At 39.8% G+C, this 27274-nt stretch overlaps 1 protein-coding gene across 5 annotated transcripts in view; it reads left to right on the forward strand.

Annotated features, from left to right (window-relative positions):
- The window catches only part of LOC131076624 (pre-mRNA-splicing factor ATP-dependent RNA helicase DEAH7), a 102175-nt gene that overhangs the window by 29984 nt on the left and 44917 nt on the right, over positions 1-27274 (forward strand). For all 5 annotated transcript variants that reach the window (XM_058013906.2, XM_059221282.1, XM_058013907.2 and 2 more), the window contains 5 exons: positions 17507-17684; positions 17893-18122; positions 18244-18423; positions 18557-18628; positions 18751-18927. In XM_058013906.2, the coding sequence (XP_057869889.2) occupies positions 17507-17684; positions 17893-18122; positions 18244-18423; positions 18557-18628; positions 18751-18927 (837 nt within the window). The remainder of the gene's footprint in view (positions 1-17506; positions 17685-17892; positions 18123-18243; positions 18424-18556; positions 18629-18750; positions 18928-27274) is intronic.

Below are 27274 nucleotides of genomic sequence, written 5' to 3' on the forward strand. Positions count from 1 at the left end.
GTCCATGGAACATATCTCTGATCGATTGTCATTGATGGACCAAGGGTGTCATAAAATTGACAACATTTTTGGCGATTTCTGCAGGATGCTTGCCTGTTAAACATGAAGTCCAGAAGCCTTAAGCATCCATTGGGCACTGAGTCATGGAAGGCCCAAACATGTGTGTGGCATCACTTGGAGGAAAACTAAAAACTAGAGCATACACCCTCTTAAGGAGAATGCGGTATGTGCATAAGCACTTATGAAAGCAAAACAACCTCTAGTCTGGCTTGAGATAAATCCCATTCACTGGGATTGGAAGAACTTCGCCATCAAGCCTAGAGAGATGAAATGCATTGGCCTCCTTGCAACTAGTGATGACATATGGACCACTCCAGATAGCATCAAATTTGGAGTGCCGCCCAGCTTTGGCTCTCTCTGCATCTCACTTGAGAACTAGATCTCCCTCTTTGAAGATCCTATTAGTAGCCTTTTTATCAAAACCCTTCTTAACCTGCTCTTGATGAGTCTTAAGTGTATGCATAGCCTGACTCCTAACCTCCTCTAGCTCCATCAACTCAGCTAGTCTTACTGTCATGGCATCATTCTCTATTAATTCCAGCTGATGTGCTAGTTCAAGAGGGGGTAACTCTAGGGAAGTTGGGAGTCTTGCTTCCTTCCCATATACTAGCATGAAAGGGGAGTTACCAATTGCCCTCTTGGGTGTGATCCTGTCAGCCCATAAGACTGTCCTCAACTTAGTGTGTCATGCCCTCTGATTGTCTTCAATTGTCCTTTTAATTATCCCGATGAGGTTCTTGTTGGAAGATTCTGCTAAGCCGTTACCCTGAGGGTAATAGTTGGATGATGTTTTCAAGTATACACCATGCTTAACTGCTTAAGAATTGATTTGGGTTCCAACAAATGCCCTAGCATTGTTTGATATGATGGTGGAGGGGACACCGAATCTTGTCACAATTCCCTCAAAGAATTCCAACACTGAGGCCTCAGTGGCATCCCTTAATGCAACTGCCTCCGTCCACCTAGTGAAGTAATCTGTTGCGGCCAAGATCCACTTATGGCCAGCTCTAGAAGGTGGGTTTATCATGCCAATGAAGTCTAAACCCCATTGGGCGAACGATTGATTTGCTTGGATGGGATGAAGAGGTAGGGCAGCTAGTCTTTGCTTCCCAAAGAAGAGAGCACATTTCTTGCAATTCCTCACCCATCTATGTAAGTCACTGAATAAGGATGGCCAATAATAACCAGCCCTCATTATTTTGATAGCCGTAGTCTTTGCAGAGAAGTGGACCCCTGAAGAGCCATCATGAAATTCCTCTAACAATTTACTGACTTGGTTTTGCTCGATACATCTTAGTAAGACTCCATTGGAGTCTTTTCGAAAAAGAGTGCCATTGACTAAGACATAGGGAATGGACTGCAACCTGAAATGCCTTCTTTTGGTCTTGTCCAAACCTTTGGGGTATCTACCTTCTATTAAGAAGGTGGTCATGTCACTTACCCAACTGAATTGAGTGTTGTTGCCAATTGGTTGATCCTCTTGTAACACAAGGGCGACCTTTGAAGTAGTCTCAGAAGATGAGACAAGCTGTTCACATAGGCCCCTGCCTCTTACAAGCTTGGTGATCTTGATGTTGATGTCATACTTCATGACCTTGGCTATCCATCCAGCCCTCTTCTCACTGATGTCCTTGTTTAGAAGGAAATCTTTGACACTTGCATGCGAAACTAAGAGCTGGATCCTATTGTTGGACAACATGTGTCTGAACTTTTTTAATGCCCTTACAATAGTGAGGACTTTCTTTTCTACATAGCTATACTTAAGCTTGTAGTCCTTTAGCCCTTCATTAAAGAAAGCAATAGGTTGCTCCAACTTGTCATCATTCAGCATGCTGGATTCACCTCCGAAGGTATAGAGGATAAAATCCGTTTCATAATTAGGATTGACAAGGGTAGGGGCCTGAGCAATTGCTTGTTTGATTTCTTCGAAACCGGCCCTCCCCTCCTTGGTCCATCTGAAAGCGAAGTTTTTCTTCAACATGGAAGTGAGGGGTTTTACCATGGTGGCAAGGTTGGGAATGAACCTCCTCACAAAGTTGATCCTACCAAGGAAACTTTGCAATACATTCTTGTGACTGGGGAGTGGTAGAGAAAGAATAGCCTCCACTCGCTCTGATCAATGGTCAAATGTTCCTTGGATACGATGTGTCCTAGCAATCTTCCTTGATCAGTAGCAAATTCACACTTGCTAGGGTTCAAGGACACACCATACTCCTTGCATTTCATGAACACTTGCTCAAGATGACCAAGATGGTCAGCTGCATGCTTCGTATAAACAGTTATGTCATCAAGGTATACAAGTACAAACTTTGCTAATACACCCTTGAAGGCCATGTCCATTGCTCTTTAGAACATGGCACTTGCATTGGTTAGCCCAAAGGGCATTTTACAATAAGCATAGGTGCCCCACTTAGTAGTAAATGCAGTCTTGTATTGGTCTGATTCCTGGATCAAGATCTGATTGTAGCCTGAATACCCATCCAAGAATGAAAATCTTTCCGAGCCACTGACCTTTTGGAGAATTTGCTCCATAGAGGGAAGGGGATAGTGATCCTTGAGGGAGGCTCTATTGAGATCCCTAAAGTCTACACATAGTCTGATTTCCCCATTCTTCTTCCTTACAGGGACAAGGTTGGCCACCCAGGAGGAGTGCTTGATAGGGAAGATGATATTGGCCTTTATTAGCTTGGTCAACTCCTTCCTCATTAGTGGCTCAATCTTGGGGTTTATTGGCCTTTGTTTCTGTCTTACTGGCTTTGCATCCGGGTTTAGCTCTATGGTATGCTGGGCTAGGCTAGGATCAAAACCCTTCAAGTCTTCATAGGTCCAAGCAACTATGTCATCATATTGTTGGCAAAACTCAACGAAGGCCTCTTGTTCGGTTGAGGAACACACCTTGTCCAAGTTCAAGGACCTACCCTCAGCAACAACAACTAGCTTGTAATCACCCCTCTTTGCAGCCAAGTTCATCCTCTTCTTCAATTGATCAACTGAGTTGAAAATGCCCTCCAAGGTAACTAGACCTTTAGGCAACTTGTTGGAGTTGAGTTGCATGATTTGATCTCCATACTGGTCTTGCAGCTTGGACTGATTTTTAGCTGAAAACTTTGCTTCATTTTGCAAGAAGTTGACGATTTGCTGATCGCTTTCAAACACTTGCCAATTCACTTGATTGTCCGGGACAACAGGCCTCACAATAAGTCTGATGTGTTGCTCTTTCTCTCGTGCAACATGCGGTAGTATGTCAAACTGAACACCAACCGCTGCAAGCCTATGAACATGCTTGTTTTGACCTCTAGGAATGCTCTGGGTATTGAAGGCATCAAATCCTTCAATCAAATCCCAAACCCTGTGTTTGTATGATTTGAGTAGGTTGTTCTTTGCTACGCTTTGGGCTCGGATGTGATTAACAACCAACTCACTATCTCCAAATACTTGCAGAGATCTGATCTTTCTGCTTTGTGCAAGTTGGAGACCTTGGATCAAGGCTTCATACTCAACGACATTGTTAGTGCAACCAAATTGAAGCCTAAAAGAGAAGAAATATTTCTCCTGCTCAGGAGAAACAAGCATTACCTCGACGCCTGCACCATTCTTGTTTCTTAAACCATCAAAAAACTTGTTCCATAACCCCTCTGAATCTCCTTGCATCTTGATGAGGCTAGGGATAGGAGTATCCTCTTCATGGATACAATAGGTGCCAAGCCCAGTGTCTTCAGTCTCAGCTAATGGATCAAACTGAAAAGCATTGGCCCATTCGTCCAGCAAGCAATCAGAACCTCTTGCAAGAGAGTAGCAGGCTCATGGACAACACACTCCTCCCCCTCTTCATGCAAAGTGCAATTCATGTTTATAGGGCTAGGGGTGTAGGGCTCAATGTGGTTTTGGGCAATGGGCTCTGCCCTTATGGTGACCTTGGTACCATACCTTGTTCGAAATAGCATATGGGACCAGTCGAAAGACATGTACCCACCTATCTTGGCGGTGAAGTCTCTAGACAGGCAGATGGCAAAGAAGGCAGGGAGGTCGATGATTGATACGTCTTGCAAGACAGTGCAACCAGGGCATGGATGCAAGGTTAACTTCAAATTTTTTACCACCCCTACTGTCTTTATAGAAGTGCCATCGAATTGGACCACACCTTTGGTCACAGATTCGTATTCTATGCCAAGAAGATCAGCTACCTTCTTAGGTATGACCGAGCTACTAGCTCCTGAATCTATCATGCAATTGTGAACCAAGTTATCTCCTATGATTAAGGAGAGATAGAAAGGGGGAGGCTTGTTGATCTTGCTTGAATCTTCTTCCTCCTTGGGCTGCATCAAACTGGTGGAGACTGCCTTTTCTCTGATTGCTGCCTCCTCACCTAACTGATTTACTTCCTTCAGTGCCTCCTTAAGCAAATCCCTTTGAGATGGGATTGAATGGGCCTTCCACGTAGTGACATTGAGGTTGTCCTTCATTTGATCAACTATGTTGAAAGGGATACCGACTGATTTTAGAGGCCCCTTTGAGGCTACAAGGTTTGCCTTTTCTCTTTGGATGACTTGGGTCTCCTCTTGCCTCTTGTTCCCTTGCATGGTACTTTGGCTTGTATCATGGATGGCTACATTGGGTGTTGGAGCTTGGATTGATGTTGAAGGTGAGCTAGCCTCCATGGCTCTCTCCTTTGACCTTGCATACTGCAGCATGGACTCACTATTTGTTTGGTTCAAACCACAAAATTCCGCCTCCTGCCAATTGACAAAGGTAGAATCTCCTTGGGAGTGAGCCTGGTGACCAACACTAGGCTGATTTGGGTCATATTGTTAGCTAGAAGTGGTCGGCTCATCTTGCACTACTAAAGTTTGGACAAACCCTCCACTTTGGCATACACCTTGGTTGTGTGGCTGATTACATGGTTGACACCAATCTTGCTCTTGGGCAAGGTTATTTTGCATTGGAACTATCGCCTTTGAGTTGCTTGCGTTTGTGGGGTTCACACTATTCAAAGGCCTGGCATTGCTCCATTGGTTTTGCCCTTGTGCTTGGTAAGGTCTGTTATATTGAGTTTGCTGTCTTTTTAGTGCCACCAATTCATTGCCAAAGTTTTGCAATAGAGCCTTAACCTCATGGAGCTCATTGGAGGACATAGAGGGCGTGGATGATTGCCTTGCGGGAGCCATGGGGATAGGAGCCACGGTGGGTTGAGTCTGGGAAGAGAGGCATTGGAGCTATCTTCCCAGCATGAATCAAACAATTTTCTGCTCTTATGGCTATGTCATATGCACCCGGTAGAGAGGCTCCACCCATTGATTGTACCATGAAAGCTATATTGCTGTTGAGAGCTCTAAGATAATACAAGAAGGCATGATTTAGGGATGGCTTCACTACAGTAGGAATCCTATTCCATGTAGTATGGAATCTGAAGTTGAAGTCTCCCATGAACTTGTGGGGTGCCCTCTTGATCGTAGTTAATTGCTCCACAAGTGATAGGTGATCACTTTTGTCTTCAAAATGGTTGCACAATTTCTCCCCCAATTTGTCCCAATTGTGGATGGAGCTAGACGACAACCCTCTATACCACTGCAAGGCTTTGCCTTTCAAGGATGAGGCCAAGAGTCTGACAACAACATCGTCTTGAGTGATGTTATGGACGGAGTAGATGTTTGCAATGTCTTGAATGTGCTCAATGGGTGTAGTAGTTGTTTCACCAGTGAAGAATGGTATACTCTTCAATGCAACCACTGGTATGTCATTCCATTGAGTCAAAACAAGGGGACTCCCCCCATTGAAGGTAACAAAGACTTGATTTCTTGCCATGTGAAACAATGGTCTATTGATATGAGTGATCGGAGCCCTTGATTGCAAAGGTCTTGTAAATGGAGATGTAGAACGAGACCTGGGAGATGGAGTGTTTACAACTTCGTCATCCCTGACTGGTGATAATGAAGGTCTACCTCTCCTCCTTCTAGAGCCTGCAGATGGAAGCTCTATGAATTGGAAACTACCCCTAGAAGATGCCCTTGTATGAATTCTGGGCATGAAATCTACAACCGCCCTCGGGAGCTCGGAGGTCCGAAGTTGCGGAGTGTGACCACTTCGGCACCTCGGGAGCTCGGATGTCCGAAGTGAGGAAGCTCGGGAGTTCGGAACCTGGGGGTTCTAAGTTTCCGGGTCTAAGCACTTTGGAACCTAGGGGTTCCGGGGTTCCAGAGTAAGTAGAGTTACGATGACTTGGGAACCTGGGGGTTCTAGGGCCCCAGAGTTATGAACTTTGTGTGAGCACGAACTGGTCCTTGAGAAGAGTCACCAAGTGCTTGAGAGATGACTGCCTCTAAAGGCCAAAACATTAAGAATAACACTAAATCCTTAGCATGTGAATTGAATAAGTCCCACCGGGCGTGCCAAAAACTGTTATCACAAAAGCTCGCACCCTTGCCGAGCTATCAACTCAGCAACCTTGTGAAACATGGAAACAACCCCGAAGTGTGGGACCTTGCGCAAGGGGGTTGAATCTCTGGAGAAGGCCGACTTCCTTCTCAATCCAAGGTGCACGTGTTGAACCAACTCAATACTTCAAAACTAACTCCTAAGCCTACCCTAACAACTTGCAGAGGTAAAGGAAAGAGAGAATGCTTGAAATGAAAGGAGGTGATGCACCAAGAAGAGATTGTTTCTCTCCCTACCGAAATTGCACAAGGAACCAACTAAGAAACCCAAGAGATGCACAACTTCAATTGCATAAGTGACCCAAACGCATGTGTGGAGGTTAGAATTTGCTGAGTGTCAAGAGGGGAGAAGGATTCCCACAAGTCACACTCAAAAAACAAGTTAACACAACATAGATGGAGAGAAAAGCCACAAGACATACTCCTATAATGAAGGTAAGAAAGCATACACAACATACATAGGTTAGAAGGAGGCAAGAATAGTGATTTTCAATTAATCATAAAGCTGAAAGCCAATCTTACAGTTGTAGAAATGCAAAAATAATTATAAGTCTTTAAGAGAAGAGAAGAGCATAAAAAAGCTCAAGCCAGCACGGAGAGAACCCTTTACAATGAGGCTTAACAACCTTTATATAGAAAAAAATGGTTACAAGGGTGATCATGGCCCCTGCATGTCAGTTTGGAGGTGCAGGGAAGTGCATGCACTTGACCTGTACATGCAAGCAACCTAACCATACCCACAAAGGGCAATCTTGAGAAGGCAATCCTGAGAAGGTGGATTGACTAACCTTCCAAAGTCAGGCATGACATAAGTCACCAAGCATGGCCCCATACCTCCCTTGATGGAAATCCTGCCAAAAACATTACTTGCACTCCTGTGGGTCCACAAAAAAAAGTGCATAAGTCACCAAAACTGTTGGAGCATTTAAAGCCTTGAGTGTCGATCACGCCATCCGGAAGTGTTACAAGCTAGAAGCAGGTTCAGAAGACTTCGAAGACTGGGGTCACCATAGTTGGGGAACTTCGGGGACTGGAGTCATTGTAGTTGGGGAACTTTGGGGACCGGAGTCACTGTAGTTGGGAAACTTCGGAGACCGGTGTCACCGTAGCTGGGGAACTAGGAACTTGGAACCTGGGGGTTCCGGAGTTCCGGGGTAGAAGACTAGGAACTTGGAAACTTGGGGGTTCCGGAGTTTCGGGGTTGAAGAACTAGGAACTTGGGAACCTGGGGGAACCGAAGTTCTGGGGTAGAGGAACTAGGAACTTGGGAACCTGGGGGTTCCGGGGTTGAGGAACTAGAAACTTCGGAACCTGGGGGTTCCGGAGTTCCGGGGTTGAAGAACTAGGAACTTGGGAATCTGGGGGTTCCGGGGTAGAAGAAGAGGCGGTAAAGGGAAGGAACTTCGGAACCTCGGGGTTTCGTAGTTCCGGAGGAGGAGAATAGAAGAAAAGCTAAGGGAAGGAAGGGAACTTCGAAACCTTGGAGTTTCGGAGCAAGAAAGAAAGCGGCTAAGGCAAAGAAACTCGGAACCTCGCGGTTCCGGATTTCCGGAGAAGAGAAAGAGAGGGCCAAGGAACTTTTGATAAGGCAACACTTCAAACCATGATTTCACTGCTTTTATCCTTGATCAACTGGGGCATTGCTGGTCCATGGAACATATCTCCAATCGATTGTCATTGATGGACTACAGGTGTCATAAAAATGACAATAGTAACCATGAAAGTTTGAAACATACTGGTTAGGTTGCCTTGGTCCTGAATGGGACTGCCTCATCGGGGGTCTTCCCTTGATGTTGTTGAATTTGGTGAAACCTTCATGATCAACCCTTGCATTTCTCCTTGGATCTGCATGTTGATACAAGAAGTGTGGCCTCCGGTTCATTGCTGTATACCGATTTGAGTGGCGATTTCCAATAGCATCTACATATGTCTTTTTGCCGGTATCCTTGCCTACAGTGAATGTCTTCTTTTCTTCACCTTCAAAAGAAGAGTTGAACTTTATTTCTTTGCCGGATTTATCATTGTGGGTTGAACTTTGGCCTACTTCAAAGCCTAAACCACCAGTGTCTTTGGATTGTTTCTGTTTGCTCAACATCTTGTCTAAGGCCTTGGTGCTGCCTTCATATTTGCTCCTTATTTTTATTTCTTCCTTACTTTCTTCAAGTTCCTTTCTGAGCTTCACTATCTCTACTTCCAACTCTTGATGCTCCTTTTCCTTCTTTGTCAGATTAGACGATGTAGCTTCACATATCCTCTTAGTTTCTTCCAGCTGCAATTTCAAGTCAGATATAACTTGACTGGACTCATCCAGGAATTGCCTCAAGAGATCATGTTCATCTATTGCAGCAAGATTGACCTTTTTGAGTTCTCTTCTTGTTTTGCTCAATTCCTCAAGAGCATCGATAAGTTTACCTTCGAAGTCCACTTCAGCTTCAATATCCTCCTCTTCCTCATCTTCATCAACTGGTTCACCAAGTGCCATGAAGAGATTGACTTTTCTGTCATTCTCATGGTAATCATCCTTTGATGCATTTTCTTCATCTGTTGTATCATCTTCAATAGTATATAGGCTGTTTTGATTCTAGTAGCCTCTCCTTCCTTGCCAATAGTCGTTTCTTTCTCTATCTTTGTCAACGGATTTTCTAAACTCTCTTTACTCATCTCCATCGGTTTCTTTGTGAGGACAATTTGCAGCAAAGTGTCCGACCTTCCCACAGTTGAAACATTTAAGCGGTAGCTTTCCTTTATACCGGCCGAATTCTCTTTTGAGCTTCCTGACAAAGTTTGCCGCTTCAACATCAGAATCTTCACTGGATTCTTTATGAGTAGCTGTTTCTTTCCCCTTTTTGGTGATGTTGAATGCTGCTTATTTCCTTATGGAAGTATCATCGGTTGTTCTCATCTCATAGGCTGTCAGTGAGCCAAATAACATCCATTGTAAAATCTTCAGATCCTTGGCTTCTTCTATGGCAGACACCTTAGTATCATACTTGGGTGTGAGAGATCTAAGTACCTTCTTGGCAAGAATCTCATCTGCAATCTCTTCTCCAAGTCCTCTGATGGTGTTCACAGTTTCATCAAATCTGTGAAGATAGTTTGCAATCTTTTCATCATCTTTCATCTTGATGCTTTCAAGTTGGCCTCTTAGTGCTTGCAGCTTGGCCTCTTTGACTTTTGCAGCTCCTTCAAACAACCTCTGCAATTTATCCCAAGTCTCCTTTGCTGAAACACAGTGCATGACTTTGACAAACTCATCATCAGACAACCCACTCAAGATAGCATGTTTGGCCTTTGTATTGTTCTCATACTCCTTTTTGGCATCCGAATCAATGGGAGGAACACTAGGAACATCATACCCATTCTTGACAGACATCCACACATCAAAACCCAAGGAGGAAATATAGGTCTCCATTCTTCTGTTCCAGAAGGCATAGTTGGATCCATCAAACATGGGGGTTTTGAGGAAGCAAACTTATTTCTTGCCATTGTGTTCAAAGTCCAGAATCTACCCAAGGTTTAAAGATAACCGGGAACCTAGGCTTTGATACCAATTGTTGAACACAAAGTACCACTGAGGGGGGAGGGGGGCGGGGGTGAATTAGTGGTTCCTAAACTTTTTGACTTTTCAAAGCAGCTTCAGAATACCTGTTAATAATTTAAGCACTAAACAATCAAACTAGTAAAGTAGGAAGGAAAGCCAAAGAGATCAATCATACAAATGCAACTCACAACACTAGATGTACGAGGAAAACCCAATATGGGAAAAACCTCGGTGAGAAAAGCTGCTGGAGACTACTGCTCCAATCCAGCTTCACACGTAAAACACTGGATTACAAAGATTTAGAGCATGAACCCAAGGAGCACCAACCCTTTCTTCTTTAGGGCACGAACCCAAGGAGCACCAACCCCTGCACCAAGCTCCAACTTGGCGATGTATATTGAAATACAATTTAGATACAGTTAAGGCTTTTTGTTGCAAATGAATTCTGCAACTCTTGATCAAATATCTTACTGCCGGTTGACAGTCTTTTCTCCTCCACTGAATCTCACACTACCGGTTGTGAGATTGCTTTCTCTAATTCTTGGCCTCTATTATCACTCTTTCTCTCTCACAGTCCCACCACACACTGTGTCACACCTGGATGCTGCCTTTCTCTACTACACCTTGCCGATTTTGCTTAATTGTGAAACTATAGTTATACTGGTACTCAATCACTGCTGGTTAAATCCTCTCACAGGTTTGTTTGCTTACTTACTCTGCAACTTTCTTAGAATACATTCTAAGGCCACAATTCTTTTCTGCACTTAATCTCTCTTCTCTCTTTTTCTTCTCTGCAACATCAACTTGCTTTGTCTCGAGCTCATCTCTTTATCTCATGGTTTCCCGCCAAAAAACAATTCAAATTTGAAGTGGTTAGGGTTTCCTTTTCCCGACACAATCTGCATGAGATCTGATCCAGTCTGTCTTGGGTCGATCACGTGTACTCCAGGGATGCATCCGTACACTTTTTCATTACCCAATGCATACTTGCTAAAGATAGCAATCACGTACAAGATTTCCTACTTTGAAATTTGTCGACTCATAGAACACTCGGCTGTTTCCTTTTCGAGGTCTTCTTGCAATCGGATTTCCTTTGCATCGATCCAGGCACCAACTGCTCCCTGATCTTCCTTTGTTATCCTCTCTTCCTCGAGCCGCATCAGTCAGTTTCAATCCCATGATTTGTGGCTGTTTCATTAATGCCGACTAGCTGTTTCAACAACCACGTTGATGGAGGCTTCACCGACCTCTGCATGTATGCCACCTCAGCTCCACATGGCATCACAACGGTCAATCACTTAGCTCACCGACACACAGTCGGTTCATACTTGATCATTCAACAAACTCATACCGGTACCGGTGAGGCCTTCTTCTTCTACTAACCGGCAGTGGACACTTCACCGGTAACACATCTATCTTTAACATTTTGCCTCTTCATCAAAAACAAGCAGCCAACCTCCAGACCGGTGTATTGCTCTACCGGTTGTTACTCACCAAGTTAGTATACACACAGTCTACATCCCGGTTTATGCCTTACCGGTAAGCCTTAATTGTGTCTACTCACTCTCATGTGAATTGTCATCATACCGGTTACTCCTTTCTTCCCGGTTGACATCAATGACAACTTAATGCCAAAATGCCATCACTTAAGTGCCTGGATGATGGTATAAAACTCTTGATCATAGACATAGTGCCTTTTTAAAGTCTCATTTAACTTATCACCAAAGTAAGCAATTTTACTTTCTTGGCTCAAGACTACTCCAATTATTTTCTCTTTTGCATCGTAGTATGCTTGAAACACACCATAAAAATTTGCAAATGCTAATACAAGTTGTGCTGTTACCTTATTTTGAAGAGCTGAAACTCTTTTTTGCTACTGTTGTCCTTTTAAATTTACAACCAACACCTTTCGTGGTCTCCATGATAGGCGCATAAATGCAATTGAAAATTGTTTAGGCCATAAAAAATTCTTGCTTCAAATATACTTCTTGGTGATGGCCACTCAAAAGTGACCTTTACCTTTTTCCGAATCCATCCTTGGATCTTTCTTTCTATTTAATGACAAATCCTAGACACACTAGTTGGCTTCTCATCAAATTGCATTTTTTCAAATTAATTAACAACGTCTCTCTTTTCAATATTCGCAAACCAATCTCAAATGCTTCAAATGCTCTTCTTTTGTCTTGCTAAAAATCAAGATATCATCTAGATAAGCAATCATAAACTTATCGAGAAATGGCTTCAATATTTTGTTCATCTATTGCATGAATGTGCTTGGTGCATTGGTTGATTTAAATGGCATAACCAGCATCTTGTAGTATCTATTTTTGGTTATGAATGTGGTCTTCTATTTATCCTCCTTTCTAATCCGAATCTAGTGTCACCCACTCTTCAAGTCAATTTTGGTGAAGTATTTAGCTTCACTCAAGCAATCCATCAAGTCATCATTTTAGGTTGGTGGAAAGTGGTACTTCACAGTTATTTTGTTGATGGCTTGTGAATTTGTGCACATGTGCCACTCATCATCTTTCTTTGAAACCAATACTATTGGTAGTGCACTGTAATGTCCCCTTTTGGGAATTACCCTAAATTTTGCCCTAGAATCACAAGTTCAAAAAAATAAGAAATGCAATATAGTTAGACACATAACATTACCCAAACGTGTTTAAGAATGATAAATTTTGATGAGATCCTACAATCATGTTAGCCAATCATCAAAAATACAACTCATAAAATCAATCATTTCTACTAGGGTTAAAGAACATATAATCATAACTATCTTAATCATATAATATCTATAATTTATTAGTAGTGTTCAACCATAATAGGGCTTGGATAAGGAGACATGATAGGGTGCCTGAAGCAATCCTCACACTAAGCCCAAGAGCGGATATACCATCCCTCTTGGCCCCATGTGGCATCCTGCCATCCATCCTTCATGAGGTTGTGTACTTAGTGGGGAAGCTTGTACCTCTCCTCCCTATTTGTGCCACCTTATTCATTTTCCTATGATTGAGACTTCTTTGAATCTATTCCAACAATCAACCTTTCTGGAGGTTGGTGGGGAAATCACAATAGGGTGTCCGAAGTTACCTTCCCATCTAATCCCAAGGGCTGATAAATCTTTCCCCCCTTGGGCTCATGTAGAGGCTGCCAACCATCCACCATGAGGTGGTGTTCTTAGAAGAGGTTCCATAACAGTTTCTCCCTCCCTGTATTCCCTCACTAACCTCATCATGATTGATTGCAGCAACCCACACTACTGCTTATATTCAAAATATGAGATGTTATGTATCAAATATGTTTTTTGTTGTACACACATTAAGGCCAATACAAGTATGTGAGAAATTTTGTATTAAAACATTATCATGCTGCATACATTAAGCATATATATCAAGCATATATCCATGCATACCACAATATTTACTAGATTAAGGCTGGCTGTATTCTGAATTGCAGATATCTTCCTCAATTTATTTATCTGCCTTTATCTTCTTTGTTATTCGATCAACTTGCTGGGTTGTTTGCTTGATGAACTTCCTTTTATTTATATTTATTCTGATTTCTATTTATGAGTTATGATTCCCTGAATTTCTGGATACTATTCCTCCCTTATTGATCTCTTTTTATATCCTCAAGCCTCCATGAAGAGAGGTTTCTCTTTGAAGAGTGACGACCCTTTCAAAGGACACGACCTTTAGTTTATAACCTCTCTTTAAACTAATCGTTGGCTTTGCTGTTATTTATTTATTCATTAACATCGCTGCTCATTATTCTATTTGTGTTTATTATTAATACACTGCTTTATCGTTGCCTTAGCTAAACATATAACTGTCCTTTATTTGCTGTCTTTGTCTTATATAGAATTGTAGCCCGTAGAAGTCTGACGTGGAGTTTCCAAGGTTTTGGTACAGTACTTTTTCCTCCAAGGAAGGAAGCACTTTAAGTAAATATTCTTTTGTGTTTTAGGTACTTACTGCCACCTCATTATTAGTCAATGCAGCCCCTAAGTCTTCCTAAATCTGACGTAACATCATATTGTTTGATGCAAGTTTAAGGGAATTAAATCTGACACTTTTCTGACATCCTCTGTGGGTTGCCTGCTGAAGATATAGACTTATATTCGCATCATCTTAAGGAGAAATCACATTAGTTCTAAGGTTCTCATAAAATATTTCAATGGTGAATAATTTCTGACAAGCTGAAGCATTGTGCTGCAAAGAAATACAAGCTGGTGGGTCTACCAAGCAAGATGTGATAAGCATTCATGGACATAATATCACATAATATCTCATCTTTATATGCCCCAATTTGAAAATTTACTAAGCATTGCTCGCTTACCAGAAGTTGATGTTCTCTTTGCAATTAGGAGATCTTGTATGGTTTGGGGTGTTGTGATCCTATTCACCTTGTGTTTCTCCACCATCTCTTTGAACACCAAGTTGTCCATGCTTCCACTAGCAACAAGTTTGCAACACTTTCCTTTGGACTTGCATATGGTCTTGAATAGGTTCTTCCTTTGTGCAGGCTTATCCTTTTGCTTCGCTAATTTTAATAATATTCTCTTTATCATGAGAGAAAGTCCAAACTTGGGTTCCTTGAGGTGATGCTATGCCTTCCGTATGAGCTTGGGCAATGTGGTTTCTTGTTTTACCTGTTTCTCCATGGTTTTATTGTGCTTGTGAAAACTCGAAGGCTCCATTGCCAACTTCTACACATCGGTAGTAGGTGAATCCTCTATCTCCTCTTCCATAGTTCCCTCTTCCATTTGTATCTTGATTGAAAATTTCATCTTGGTAAGTACTAGATTCTCTCTCATTGTTCTGCTGTCTTTTGTTTTTACCATATAGTCCTTTTTCTTTGGAGGATCTTCCTCTTCCTTCAGACTTGTTTTGCTTCTCATTGGCTAAATTGTCTTTGGCTTTCAAGGCACATTGATAAGATTCTTCTATTGATCCCACTTGGATCATGCTATACTCTTGTACTGTCATTTGGAGCCCATTTATATTCCTTGCAACTGTTTCTTTGTCATCCTCTACATGGCCTGCTGGGATGTTGACCCTTTGGAAATCTTTTGTATATGCTTTTTATGCTCAAATCCCTTTGCTTCAGATTCTACAATTGCTTCAACAAATTTAGGTGGCAATTTGCAATTAAGAAACTTTGAGTTTAATATTGCCACCATTCAAATCCATGATGAAATCTGCTTCTTTCTCTTCCTTTGTCTATCCAGCTGTACATGATCCCATCATAAGGATGCATGACCCTTCGATTTGATAATAGCAAGTTTCCCCCTCTTCAGGTCTTATAGGAATTCAATTTGAAGTACTTCATCATCACTGAAATCCAATCTGCAAGCTCTTCAGCATTTAAATTCCCTCTGTAGCAGAGAGTATCCATCCATGGTCAATTCCCAAACAGTGACATAGCCCTCAAAATAGGCTCATTCATAATCTTCCTTTCCTCCTCCTTTGCCAGTTTGCTCTTTTTCTTTTAAATCTTCATTAATGTTCTGATCAGGCACACCTCTCCTTTGTGCCTTAACTAATGCTTCCAATCTTGCGAGCATTGCCCTCAACGTTTCTGCCATTTTAGTGTTTCCATGAGCAATGTCATCTCAGCTATTGGTAGTTACATGATCCTCAAACCTGCAATAAAACTTGTAGACCTTTCAAGATGAACTCCCACTTCAGCAACCTAGTGATCTTACTAGCTCCAATACCACTTAAGCAGTCATAGACACAGGTGCCCAGTGAAGGGCTGTGAATATCTTGCTGCCTCACACACAAGTAACAAGAAAAGTACAACCTGATATGACAGCACTCAGAATTTGTATGAGAATTTTGTCATACTGATGTCAACTTATACCAGGTGTTAACGTGCAGCATGGCTGCAAGTTCAGAATTTGTAGAAGTGAGTTCCTGATCATACAGGCCAACAGTTTTGACCCTTTAAAAGATATATATTTTTTCACATTATTTTCTGTTCTGTGCCTATTGCTCTGTCTTCTGCTTCTGAACCACCTAGACATATTCTTATATGAAATTAGCTGCTTAATGTGTTGAAGCTACGAACAGTTTACAAGCGAATAGTATCCACAATCTGCAAGTTGTAACAGCTACAGCAAATGATAACAAGATATTTGCTCACTCAGTAATTAAAACTGTAACCACCAGCTAAGAATAAACAGGAGACTATTCCCTATTCCTCCCCGAAAAAGACAAACACTGGCTATGGAAATTGCTGCCACCGTAGATGGTTGACCCATGATTTATGCTGGGAATAGTTGAGTAAAGATGAAATGCTAGATAGGATGAAATGGCTAATCAAAGGAGATTGCCAGCCGTGTGGACCCTTGCAATAGTCAGAATATTTGACATTTTGAAGAAATACTATGTAAGAAGATGAACTGCTAGGACCCATGGCTTCAGGTGCTTGTAAAGGAGTTGTGGATACTTCTATACGAACAGAAGATGCTGGATACCACACATGTAGACTTGTTGAAGTATTACATCAATCCAAGGTCTTTTTGTAAATATCATTCAATATGGAGAAACAATACAAACACTAGTTGGTCATGCATTAGTAGACAATGTATATAGAAATGGGAGATGTAGTGCCACACACAATGAATTGAGATAATACTTGCCAATCAATTATATTATTTCCAAATCCCTTGTCAACAACAATCATGTTAAAAACAAAATTCAAAGCATAAGTGCGGCCAGCCATGGTTGGTACACCTATGACCTCTCGTCCAAAAATAAGGAATGAAACACCCAGAAATAGGGAGTAAACCTGTCAAAACATACCAAAAGGACCTGCAACACAGACACTTAAGTCAAGCCAAAATTGAATAGAACAGTATTTTTGTGTCTTCAGGATTGTGAGAGCTTTGGATGCTCCTGCATCATCCTAGCCTGGGTTTGACTTAAATTTTAAAGTGCAATTGCAAACTAGTTTTTTTGACCTGGTAATTTGTTGTTGACATATCTGCTGGCAGCTGCAACTGTAAATTGTCCAACTCCTCTCTTCAGTTTGCAGTCTTTACTCTTTTTTTTCTCTTTCTACTCCCATCAGCCTCACTGTGGTTGTTGTCGTCTTAGTTTTTTTATGTTGAAAATGTAAAATTAACATGTTTAAGGGTTTTGGCAATTTGTTTATAGTTCTATAAATTATTTTTTAATGACTTTTTTTCGGAGATGACCATGCCAGCTGAAGACACCCCATCAAGAAGAGATGTAAATGGGCATCTCTGGTTACAGGGGATGTCTCTGTACCAATCTCCTGTATCAGAGTTACATTGTAGGGGGCAGGAGACAAGTCTCTCAGCTACACTGAATAAATTGATAATACATTTCTTAATAATGTATCTTGTCTCTGTTTCTTAAAATTATTGTTTTATATCACAAAAAGTCACTTTGGATTTAAATTATTTTCTTGATTCTCATATTTTTGTGTTGCAAAACTGTAGACTAGGAAAGATGGAACAAAGATGAGCCTTGCACAAAGCAAAAAGATGTCACAGCTTACTGCAGACAATGCACAGTGGGAAGATCGGCAACTGATGAGATCTGGAGCTGTTCGAGGAACAGAAGTGCAAACAGAATTTGAAGATGAAGAGGATAGCAGGGTTATTCTTCTTGTACATGGTGGGGATCAATTATAAAACTTTTATAATTTTAATGGGTTCTGTTTCTGAGTCCTGACAATTGGTTATACTCCATAATTTAATACTAAATAGTATTTGTGAAACAATTCAGAATTAGTCAATGTTAGTGGTTCTAGTTGCTTCAATCTGATGCGAGTGCCCCTTAAAACTATTCTCACTTTGGCTATTCTTTCAAATGTTATTCACAGATACAAAGCCTCCATTTCTGGATGGTCGTGTTGTCTTCACAAAACAGGCAGAGCCTATCATGCCCATAAAGGATCCAACATCAGATATGGCTATAATTTCTAGAAAAGGTTCTGCACTAGTGAGAGAAATTCGTGAAAAACAAAGCATGAACAAATCTCGACAACGGTTTTGGGAGCTTGCAGGGTCTAAACTAGGAAATATTCTTGGGGTTGAGAAAACAGCTGAACAGGTACATGCTGATCCTAAAAGTCTGTCAAGGTTCGAGCTGTATGTATAGCTGCCCAGTTTTCACTAATGTAACATTATGCATTCTCTCTGTTGAAATGTCAACTGACTTTCTTTTTTATCAGGTAGATGCAGATCAAGCAACAGTTGGTTCAGAAGGAGAGGTTGATTTTAAACAGGATGCAAAATTTGCATCACACTTGAAAGAAAAAGGGGAAGCAGTCAGTGAGTTTGCCAAATCAAAGACATTAAGTGAACAGCGGCATTATCTCCCAATATTTTCTGTCCGAGATGATGTTTTGCAGGCATGCCAACTTCTTTTTATTTTTTGAATGACTGCTCATGCTTATCTGAACCTGAATATAAGCAGTTTCTCTTGATAACATATTTAACCCAAGTTATTCTGCTAGTAATTGTATATGGTTTCCACTTTTTTAGGTTATCCGTGAAAATCAAGTAATTGTGGTGGTAGGAGAGACAGGATCAGGGAAGACCACACAGCTTACACAGGTATCATTCCTCCATATGTATGTGGAGCCTTTTATGTGTTTATTTCCATCATATGTAGTAATACGATATTAATTCCTTCTTAGTTTTGAGTGTCATTTTGAATTATCATTATCTTTGTGCAGTATTTGCATGAGGATGGATACACAACATATGGAATGATAGGATGCACTCAACCAAGGCGTGTTGCAGCTATGAGTGTTGCAAAGCGTGTTAGTGAAGAGATGGAAACTGAATTGGGAGATAAAGTTGGTTATGCTATTCGCTTTGAGGATGTTACTGGACCAAATACTTTAATTAAGGTAATTTAACTGAGTTATTATTGCATACTGATGGCAATCACTCTTGCTTTGTCTAACATGTCTAATATATGCACTGTGGACCTTCGCTTTGATGTTTTATAGAGCATAAGATTTTGAGAGAATGAACCCACTACAGGAACTCGTAAATTTGTGAATATGGTTGTATGATTGTCATAATATTGAGTTTTCATTCAGATTTGTTCCTCTCATCTTTGTGTTGGAGCATAAAATCCCCAAAGAATAGATTTTTAATAGAGGATGTTAATGGCAATGGTGGCTGAATTGATTTGTAGTTGGAAAGATGATTTTCATCTAAGTTACTAGTTCGAGTTTGCCAATACTGCTGATTTTTTTGCCCTGGGCTCTCTACAACTGGGTACAGCTGTGTGGACATGTGTAAATATATTAGAAATATGTAAAAGTACTCAATTTGCTAAAACAAAAGATTCATAATTCATTGGTTCAATGTCAGATGTCAAATCATTGCAAAATTACAATCAATAATCTTCATATTGCTCTTCATCGAGAGCATCAAGGTCAACATTTATTCTACAATGAAAATGATAACTATCCTCGAAATTGTCTTGTGTTATATAACAATAAGGCAACAAAAGTGCACAAACAGATTTAGAGTAAGCAGGACAATATGAACAGCAGAATAATCTTAGTGTTCAGAACAGTGCAAACCTCGATGTAGGCATAACTTTTGACAAGCATATATTTTCTTGTTCTCTTCACTTTTTTATTTGGTGAATTTGCATAGGCTTATGCACACTTGCAGCAACTCTTTCATCAATAGAGAATAATGCTCAAGGTATTCCTCTTCTTGTGTTCTCCATATCTATTTGGGCAGTGTTCGTTATTCATGGTAGCTTCTTTTGTAGTACTTTGAATGCCTGTGGCATTTGGGGCAATCCAATAACCTGCAACACCTCCATGGCTTTCTTCACTTCTATGAAGGAAGAGGTTTTATGTGCATTTGCCTATGATGTTCACAACAAACTCAGGATGAAGGTTGTCAGTGGCTTGTCACCTTCAATGCTCAAAGTAGTCTTCTCTGGGATGAACCCATAGGGAACTCTGGATGCCTAGGCCAGATCTTGGTTGAACCCAGGCCTGCCTGAGCCTCATAGCCACACCCAAACCAAATCCAGGTAATTCAAAGGCCATTTCTGCTGAACCTGGTTTTATGGGTTGTTATCTTGTGTCATCCGTTCACATTTTAGTCGATATGTTGCATTATTATCATGTATGCTTCATTGTTGTTTTAACTATGCAATTTAGATGTTAGAATTCTGGCAGTAGACTTTGACAAGTTGCAATTTAGAGGTTAGAATTCTGAGTAGCGTCCATTTTGACATTAGAGATCACCCATGCAAAAGATTTCCACTGCACCAAATTGCATATTTTGATTTAGATCAGTAAATTAGAGGAAAGCTTGTGAAAATGGGTGGATAAAGTATTTTTTTGTCTGATGATTTATGCTCCTTCCTGATCCTAAAGGGACATATGCATATTCTAAAAGGCAAGATAGCTTAGATGACCCTTTTTATTCAGAGTTAACTTGTAATGAACCTTTGCTGTACCTGCCTTGCCTTTCTGATAATTAGGGCCTGATCTATCCACCGAAGGTTGGATTTAGGGCCACAAAAGGAAATTACGGTTTCCTGCAACATTTAGATATTTTATTTTATGTAAGCAGTAATATTAGATCGGTGGCATAATTATTGCAGCACAAAATACATACACGACCCATTCTAGATTTTGAGGATTTTCCAGGTTGGCTGGGCTACCCATCCAAACCCATCCCGTCTCTTAGGGCTAATAGGGCCACCTGAGGATGGGCCCAACATACCCCTGGCTTGCACTCATTATCTTGAATGTACTAACAAACAAGGAATATTAGGAAGATAACAAATGCATACATAAAACATAGATTCATGACTATATTACTTGGTTAACATTTATCCATTATATATAAATTTGTAGGGACTAATTCATTATATTTGTGCCTAGTTGCAAAAACATGACTATCATTAATTAGTATTCTTTTTCTCTACATATTAGTTGTGTTTGAGAATGAATGAATTATTTTTATTCTTTTGTCTATCACTAAAGTGTATTTTAATGCAGCATTCTAAACCTGATATTGCAGGTTACCTATCTAGCGTGAAGATTAAGTTCATTTTACCCTTTTGTACATTATAGATGTGCTTAGTTCATTTGGTAAGACATTTTTAGGCATGGAACCGATTTAGCAATTAATCTGGGTCACTAGTTAAATTATATTAATTACTGTTATATAAGGAATGAAAACAGATTTAATACAATTGGCACAAAACATACTTCAACATTTCGACATTTAAGCGGATTGGCCTGGGGACGTACCAGCCTACTGGTGATGGGAAGGAATGCTTACTAGGCGCTGGTTCTTCATCGCTGGGAAGAACCAGCGACTTGATAGTTCTGATACTTAATATAAGTACAGATCCAATAGCCAACAAGATGAGAGGGGGGGGGGGGGGGGGCGAATCATACAAACTTAATCATCCATAAAAACATCAGATTCAACCTCGGTAACATATATCAGTCATATAATAAAAAACTGTCAAACATGCAAACTCAAAAGCATATGAACAATATAAACCTCATAACACCAGATTTAACGTGGAAACCCAAATAGGGAAAAACCACTGTGGGATTTCGGACCCACTAAGAAATATACTCTTCTAGAGTATGCTCGGTTAAAAGAAATTCCTGTTAAAGATTACAAAACACATTGCTAGATGTGACCCGGTTAAGGGATTTCCCTCAGATCTGTTAGGATCTTCACTTTGTTAGAAGTGACCTTGTCAAAGGATTTCAAACACTCAATCAGAATGTCACTTTGTTAGAGGATTTACATATAAGACTGTTAAGTCCACTCGGTTAAGAGATTTCCTGTCACTTTCACAAAATAACAGTAATAGAATCTATCTGCAACTTCACATCTAAAATGCTAAAGCAGATTCCTATTTGTTCAATACAATCTAGACATAGAACTAATCTTGTCTATCTGCTGGGCATCAATACTCTGTTATTCTAACAGGTCTTCAAGCTTCTGTGCTCGGTAATCACTATGTAGCATCCCTGTGCATACACTTGCCCGCATACATTGTTTATCAACAGTTCCTTATTTATAAACAATCTTCTAACCGCTTAATCTCCTTGATCACATTTCCCATGATCAATCATAGCCATCAGATCTTCAATCTTGTCCAGGGTCATTGTATCTTTCGATTTGAAAACGTTTTACCCCCCCTCGGAACTTGCACATTCACCTTGGAACTTGTGTTAGGGTAATGCGGTTTAATCTGAGCTGTAGATCTTCTTGCCGACTTTCCATTGCCTTAGATTCGTTAACAAACTTCTTCTACGGCTTGCCAATCATTGATCCGCTCCAGCTCGTCAGCATCTTTCATTAAATATCACATGTAAACATTTAATGCATTCTGTTATAGCTCGGTTACAACTCGGTGAATACTAAACTTTACTCGGTAGACATTCTGTCTTCATTAACCGACTAGGTTCCTTAGGGTTTACCGACTAGGTTCTTTGCTTGATAACATAGTATAGTATTAACCTTTACATTTTACAACATATGTATGATGTTAAAAAAATCTAAAACATCAAGATCTCATCATTGTCTGACTCGGTAGAGTTGCCCATTGAATAACTTATCCCCTTATTCATCATATTCTTTCCTGTGTCTTTACCGACTTCTTTATAATCTTCATATCATATTTCTTAAGATATGGCAACATCATACTGAATTAGAAAATCATTTTCTTGACATCAATGACAAAATAATAATATCAAGATAGTAAAACATCTTTAATCAGTTATGTCCATAATCATCAACAACCTTCTCAATATCCTTGTAATATTGCCAACACGACTAGCCCTTTTACATCGTCTGCTGACTGATGCATTCCCCGGGCAATCCTCATGGTTGTCTAGGCATCATAAATTATGAAAACTGAAATAAATATTATTACTGAGTAACGAAATTACCTGTTGGATGCTTCTCCTTGTCCTTCTCTCCTTGTCACTCCCTCTCTTGTGTTTCCTTGGGGTGTGGTTTTATACCTCTTTGAAACCACGCGATTCCCTTTGAAACGTGGTGTCTATTCCGGAGGTGGCTTGGGAATGGACGCATCCTTTCATTACTAGTTAAGATAAAATGTATTTTAAGTGGTAAAAATAATTTATGTATTGAATATATATATATATTTATGTACATGTATTGTTTAATGTTTCTAATCATTGCCTGCTGTCTACATGGGAATATGACACAACTAGTAGCTTAATAAGAAGTTATACTTTGACAAATAAATAGGATTAATTTATCAAAGGCTAATTGGAAAAAGCTGATGTATACAAGTGAAAGGCTTTGTTTGACAATTGCTATCAAATATGCTTACTACCATCATGATAAATCCAGTAAATTAATGATAGACAACTTTAAAGTTAGTAGCTGACATGAGAAACAAAATTGATGTAAAAAATAACCATTGGGATGTCAAAAATCTTATATAACAATTTCATAGTTAGAACTTTGAAACCATGCTCATAGTCATGAATGACATGGTCTGAGACTCTGAGCAATTGACCCTTGACCCTTGAATTTATGATTTGGAATCTTGAACATATTTCTCTCATCCACATAGGAAGGGATTCTCATGTAGCAAGGTTTTCCTCGAACACATGCATCAACGTTGTGCATTGTGTAAATCAATTCTGATAAAGAAACTTGGCAGAGTATGCAAAGAGGATGTCACCGTCATAAGACCATAAAACATAATGTTCTGAAGTTCTCACAGGATTAAAGGAATATTTCCTTTCAATGCTCAAGCTGCGTTGAATACCAAAGTTGTATGTAGTTCCGATCTAATACTGGCCACATTCTGAATTTTATACCTATGATATAGAGGAGATAGTATGGTTGCTATTAAAGAGGTCTTTATACAAAGTAAGTGCAATGCATGCTTGCACATATGAAGCATCATAGTTGTGGTTAACATACACTAAGGACCACTCTGAACCTCACAAATTGATCTATTGAGGTGTGTGCTATCTGGGACACTGAACTCTTCATTGATAAATCTGTTATGGCCAATGTATCAGAAGCATTTCTCCTGAGACCAGCACATGATGAAAACCACTACAAACAAAGAATAAAATTTCCATTTGGGTGCTGTTATCAGTTTTGAAGAGAACATAATGGGAGACACTGTTCTACTGCAAAGCTCTTGCATCATGATAAGAGAATTTACAGATAAACCTATTCTGGAGAAGCAATGCTAACACAACCTTTAAATGCAGTAGAAGGAAAGAATGGCATGGTCACATTATATGAGAAATCTTCCCTTGGTAAGTCATTTTGAGAAAATCTAAGTATAAAAGGACCTACTCACTGTATCGACTCAACCGCTCAATATACAATTAGGCATTTCATAGTACTACTTAGCTGCAATCCATGTATGAGTATCTATAGGCACATCAGTACAGAAACCACTAAGCAGTTATATAATAATCAACCAAAGAACCTCACATCAAGGGCCAAATACTTTTCTACAGTGGCAAGACTGCCTCCCCCCATTACCTACCTTCACCCTGGCCCCTTTGAGTCATGATGGGTTGTACAATTCATAAGGAGTGTAAAACCTGTAAAGTATACAGGACATATTGAACAACTTATGCCTTGTGCTTGATGCACATGTTTATTCAAGCAAAACCCATAATGGTCTATATAGTACCACTGCCCCAGAAACACTGCTTAACATGTCATAGTATTTTATAAACAACAGGATTGTAATGATCGGGATGCACACATTTAAGTCATTGGGATACACAAATTGTGGCATGCATATCTGCACCCAAGCATGGCAAGCAAGCAACTTTCAATGCGACACAACAGGAAAATATATATGGAATTCAGCACTAGGAGCAACACATGTAATAGCTACACACTATGATATTCTGAATATCAGCATTAGTATGATCTGAACATTAGGATGATCATAATCTAGTTAGAAGTAGGTAAGAAATGTGATGAACAGTAAGAATTGGAGATGTGCTTTTGAATAAATTACTGATGTTCATTAATCAATGACATCCTTTTTTATTGGACTGTATCTGGGTATGTTATTTCTACAATTCTATTTGTTGGGCTAATCCAAATGCCCAATTGATGATTGGGAACATCAGCGGTGAGCTATTTCAATCTAACAAATCTTCTCCCTCAGCTTCCTCCTCTCATTGGTTCCCTCTTGTGTTGTTCATACTAGAGCATAAATGTGCTCTATCTTTATCAATCAAGTTATATCCCTTTCCATTTGTCAAGCTCTGTTCCCTTGTTTGGTTAGAGTCTAAACTCTTCCAGGAGAAATGGGCATCTCCGTAAATTTGTTCCAAGAGGCCATGCATAATTTTCATTCAGCTCTGGAATTGTTGAGCTACATGATATCTTTTCTCTATCAGGCTTTATCAGGTTTTTAAGAACGGTAGAATTGGGCTTTTACTATGTTTCCCTGGAAGTGTATGCCCCTTCTCTCCTCTATGGCTGCCTTAGATCGATGGGATCACATTCGATTTGGGTGCAACTGCCATGGTAGCACATGCTTAGCATGGCAATTTATGGAGGCAGCCTGGAAATCCTACATATTTAGAAATTTGGTGCAAGTGCTTGAGCCCCAAACGTTGGCAACTCAAATGAAAAATTAAGAGATGGCTTTTCTTGTCCATACCCTCATGTTTTTCAATAGGAGTAATTGTCATGACTTTGTTGCCAAAGACCTTGAAGTTGGAAACAATGAGATTTTCTTTAATCCAAGACTTCTGGGAGAGGTCATGGACTGATTAGTGAGGAGTATAGGTTCTAAATGCAATTCACACAATTGTTGGCCTCAGCCGAGAATCAAGGGGCAATGATTTTGGTCAAGATCATATAGCTGATTATTTCTCAATTTGCAACTTATCCTTTCTACAATGCATTTTATTCACTTGTGTATGGACATGTGTGTTGCATCTCAATGCCATTAACTATGCAAATTTTTTGGAAGCCATTATTTGCATATTCACTAAATGATAATTTGTTGTTGTAATTAATTAAGGAGAGGAATACTCCTTATATAGAAAATTAGAAGACAATCTTTCCATAACGGAAATGATTGAGAATAGAAACACCAAAGACAAAGGAAACTGTAAGGTCCCCTTCTCCTCAGTGACCAGACAAGAGTTGATTAGCCTATTTCATGTCATCCCGATAAGCTAATTAGGAGATATAAGGGATGATATGCTGGTCACGACATTAATTTCTATTGGTGGAGAGATAAAAGGTGGCATTTTAATTTTTGGGATCTTATATTATTATTTGGTGAGAAAAGTTACTTTATGTTATAAAATAAAATTATAAAAGTAAAGTGGCTTTGTTTATAAAAATGATAATAAAATCACTTAGTCATAAAGTGACTCTATAAGTGTAAATGATGTTCAATTTTCAATTCAATATGCAAGATGTATTCTAATTTATATTTTCTCGATCTATGTATTATCTATTTATATTATAAATCTGATTATCTTCCTTTGTATGGCAGGTGAGAGGAGCATTTATGGATTTCAATGTCCTCACAAATATCGATTGATATATATATGCAAGAGGGGAGGATCAAGCAATGCCTTGACCGGTCATGTCTTATGGACATGACCGATCAAGACATTACTTGATCGCACCCTTTGATTTATAATTACCAATCGGTGGTTATTCTAATCAACAGCCCGATATTAATCGGTGTCTACGTAACTTAGTATCCAATGCCAATCGGAGTTTACGTGACATGTTAACCGATGCCAATCGGTGTCTATGTGACTTGTTAACCGATACCAATCACTTAACTAATAGTTAGATACCAAGCGGTGTATGCTTTGCCACCCGATAACAATCGGTTAATCCCGATAATCATCATTTGTTTACTGTTGATAAATCAACCGATATAAATCGGGATACATGGTTAACCCGATAATAATCGGTGATCACAGTTATAATGCAAACCGATATTAATTGGTATACTATGCTATGATATGATTATCGATAGTTTGAACATTGATCGACTAAGTAGATTGGACATATACAAGTGAAGAATGATCATCAATTGAAAGATCAATAGCTTGAAGTTTTCCTGATAGTTTATTGATAGGATAAATGATTGAATGAGAGACTACATTTATCTCTCATTCAATTATTTATCTTACCAAAGCTATCATGCATTAACAATAAGGAGTAAATAAAATAAAGTGATTTTTAATC

This window comes from Cryptomeria japonica, chromosome 5 (assembly GCF_030272615.1).
Source record: "Cryptomeria japonica chromosome 5, Sugi_1.0, whole genome shotgun sequence".
In the NCBI taxonomy this organism is placed as follows: Eukaryota; Viridiplantae; Streptophyta; class Pinopsida; order Cupressales; family Cupressaceae; genus Cryptomeria; species Cryptomeria japonica.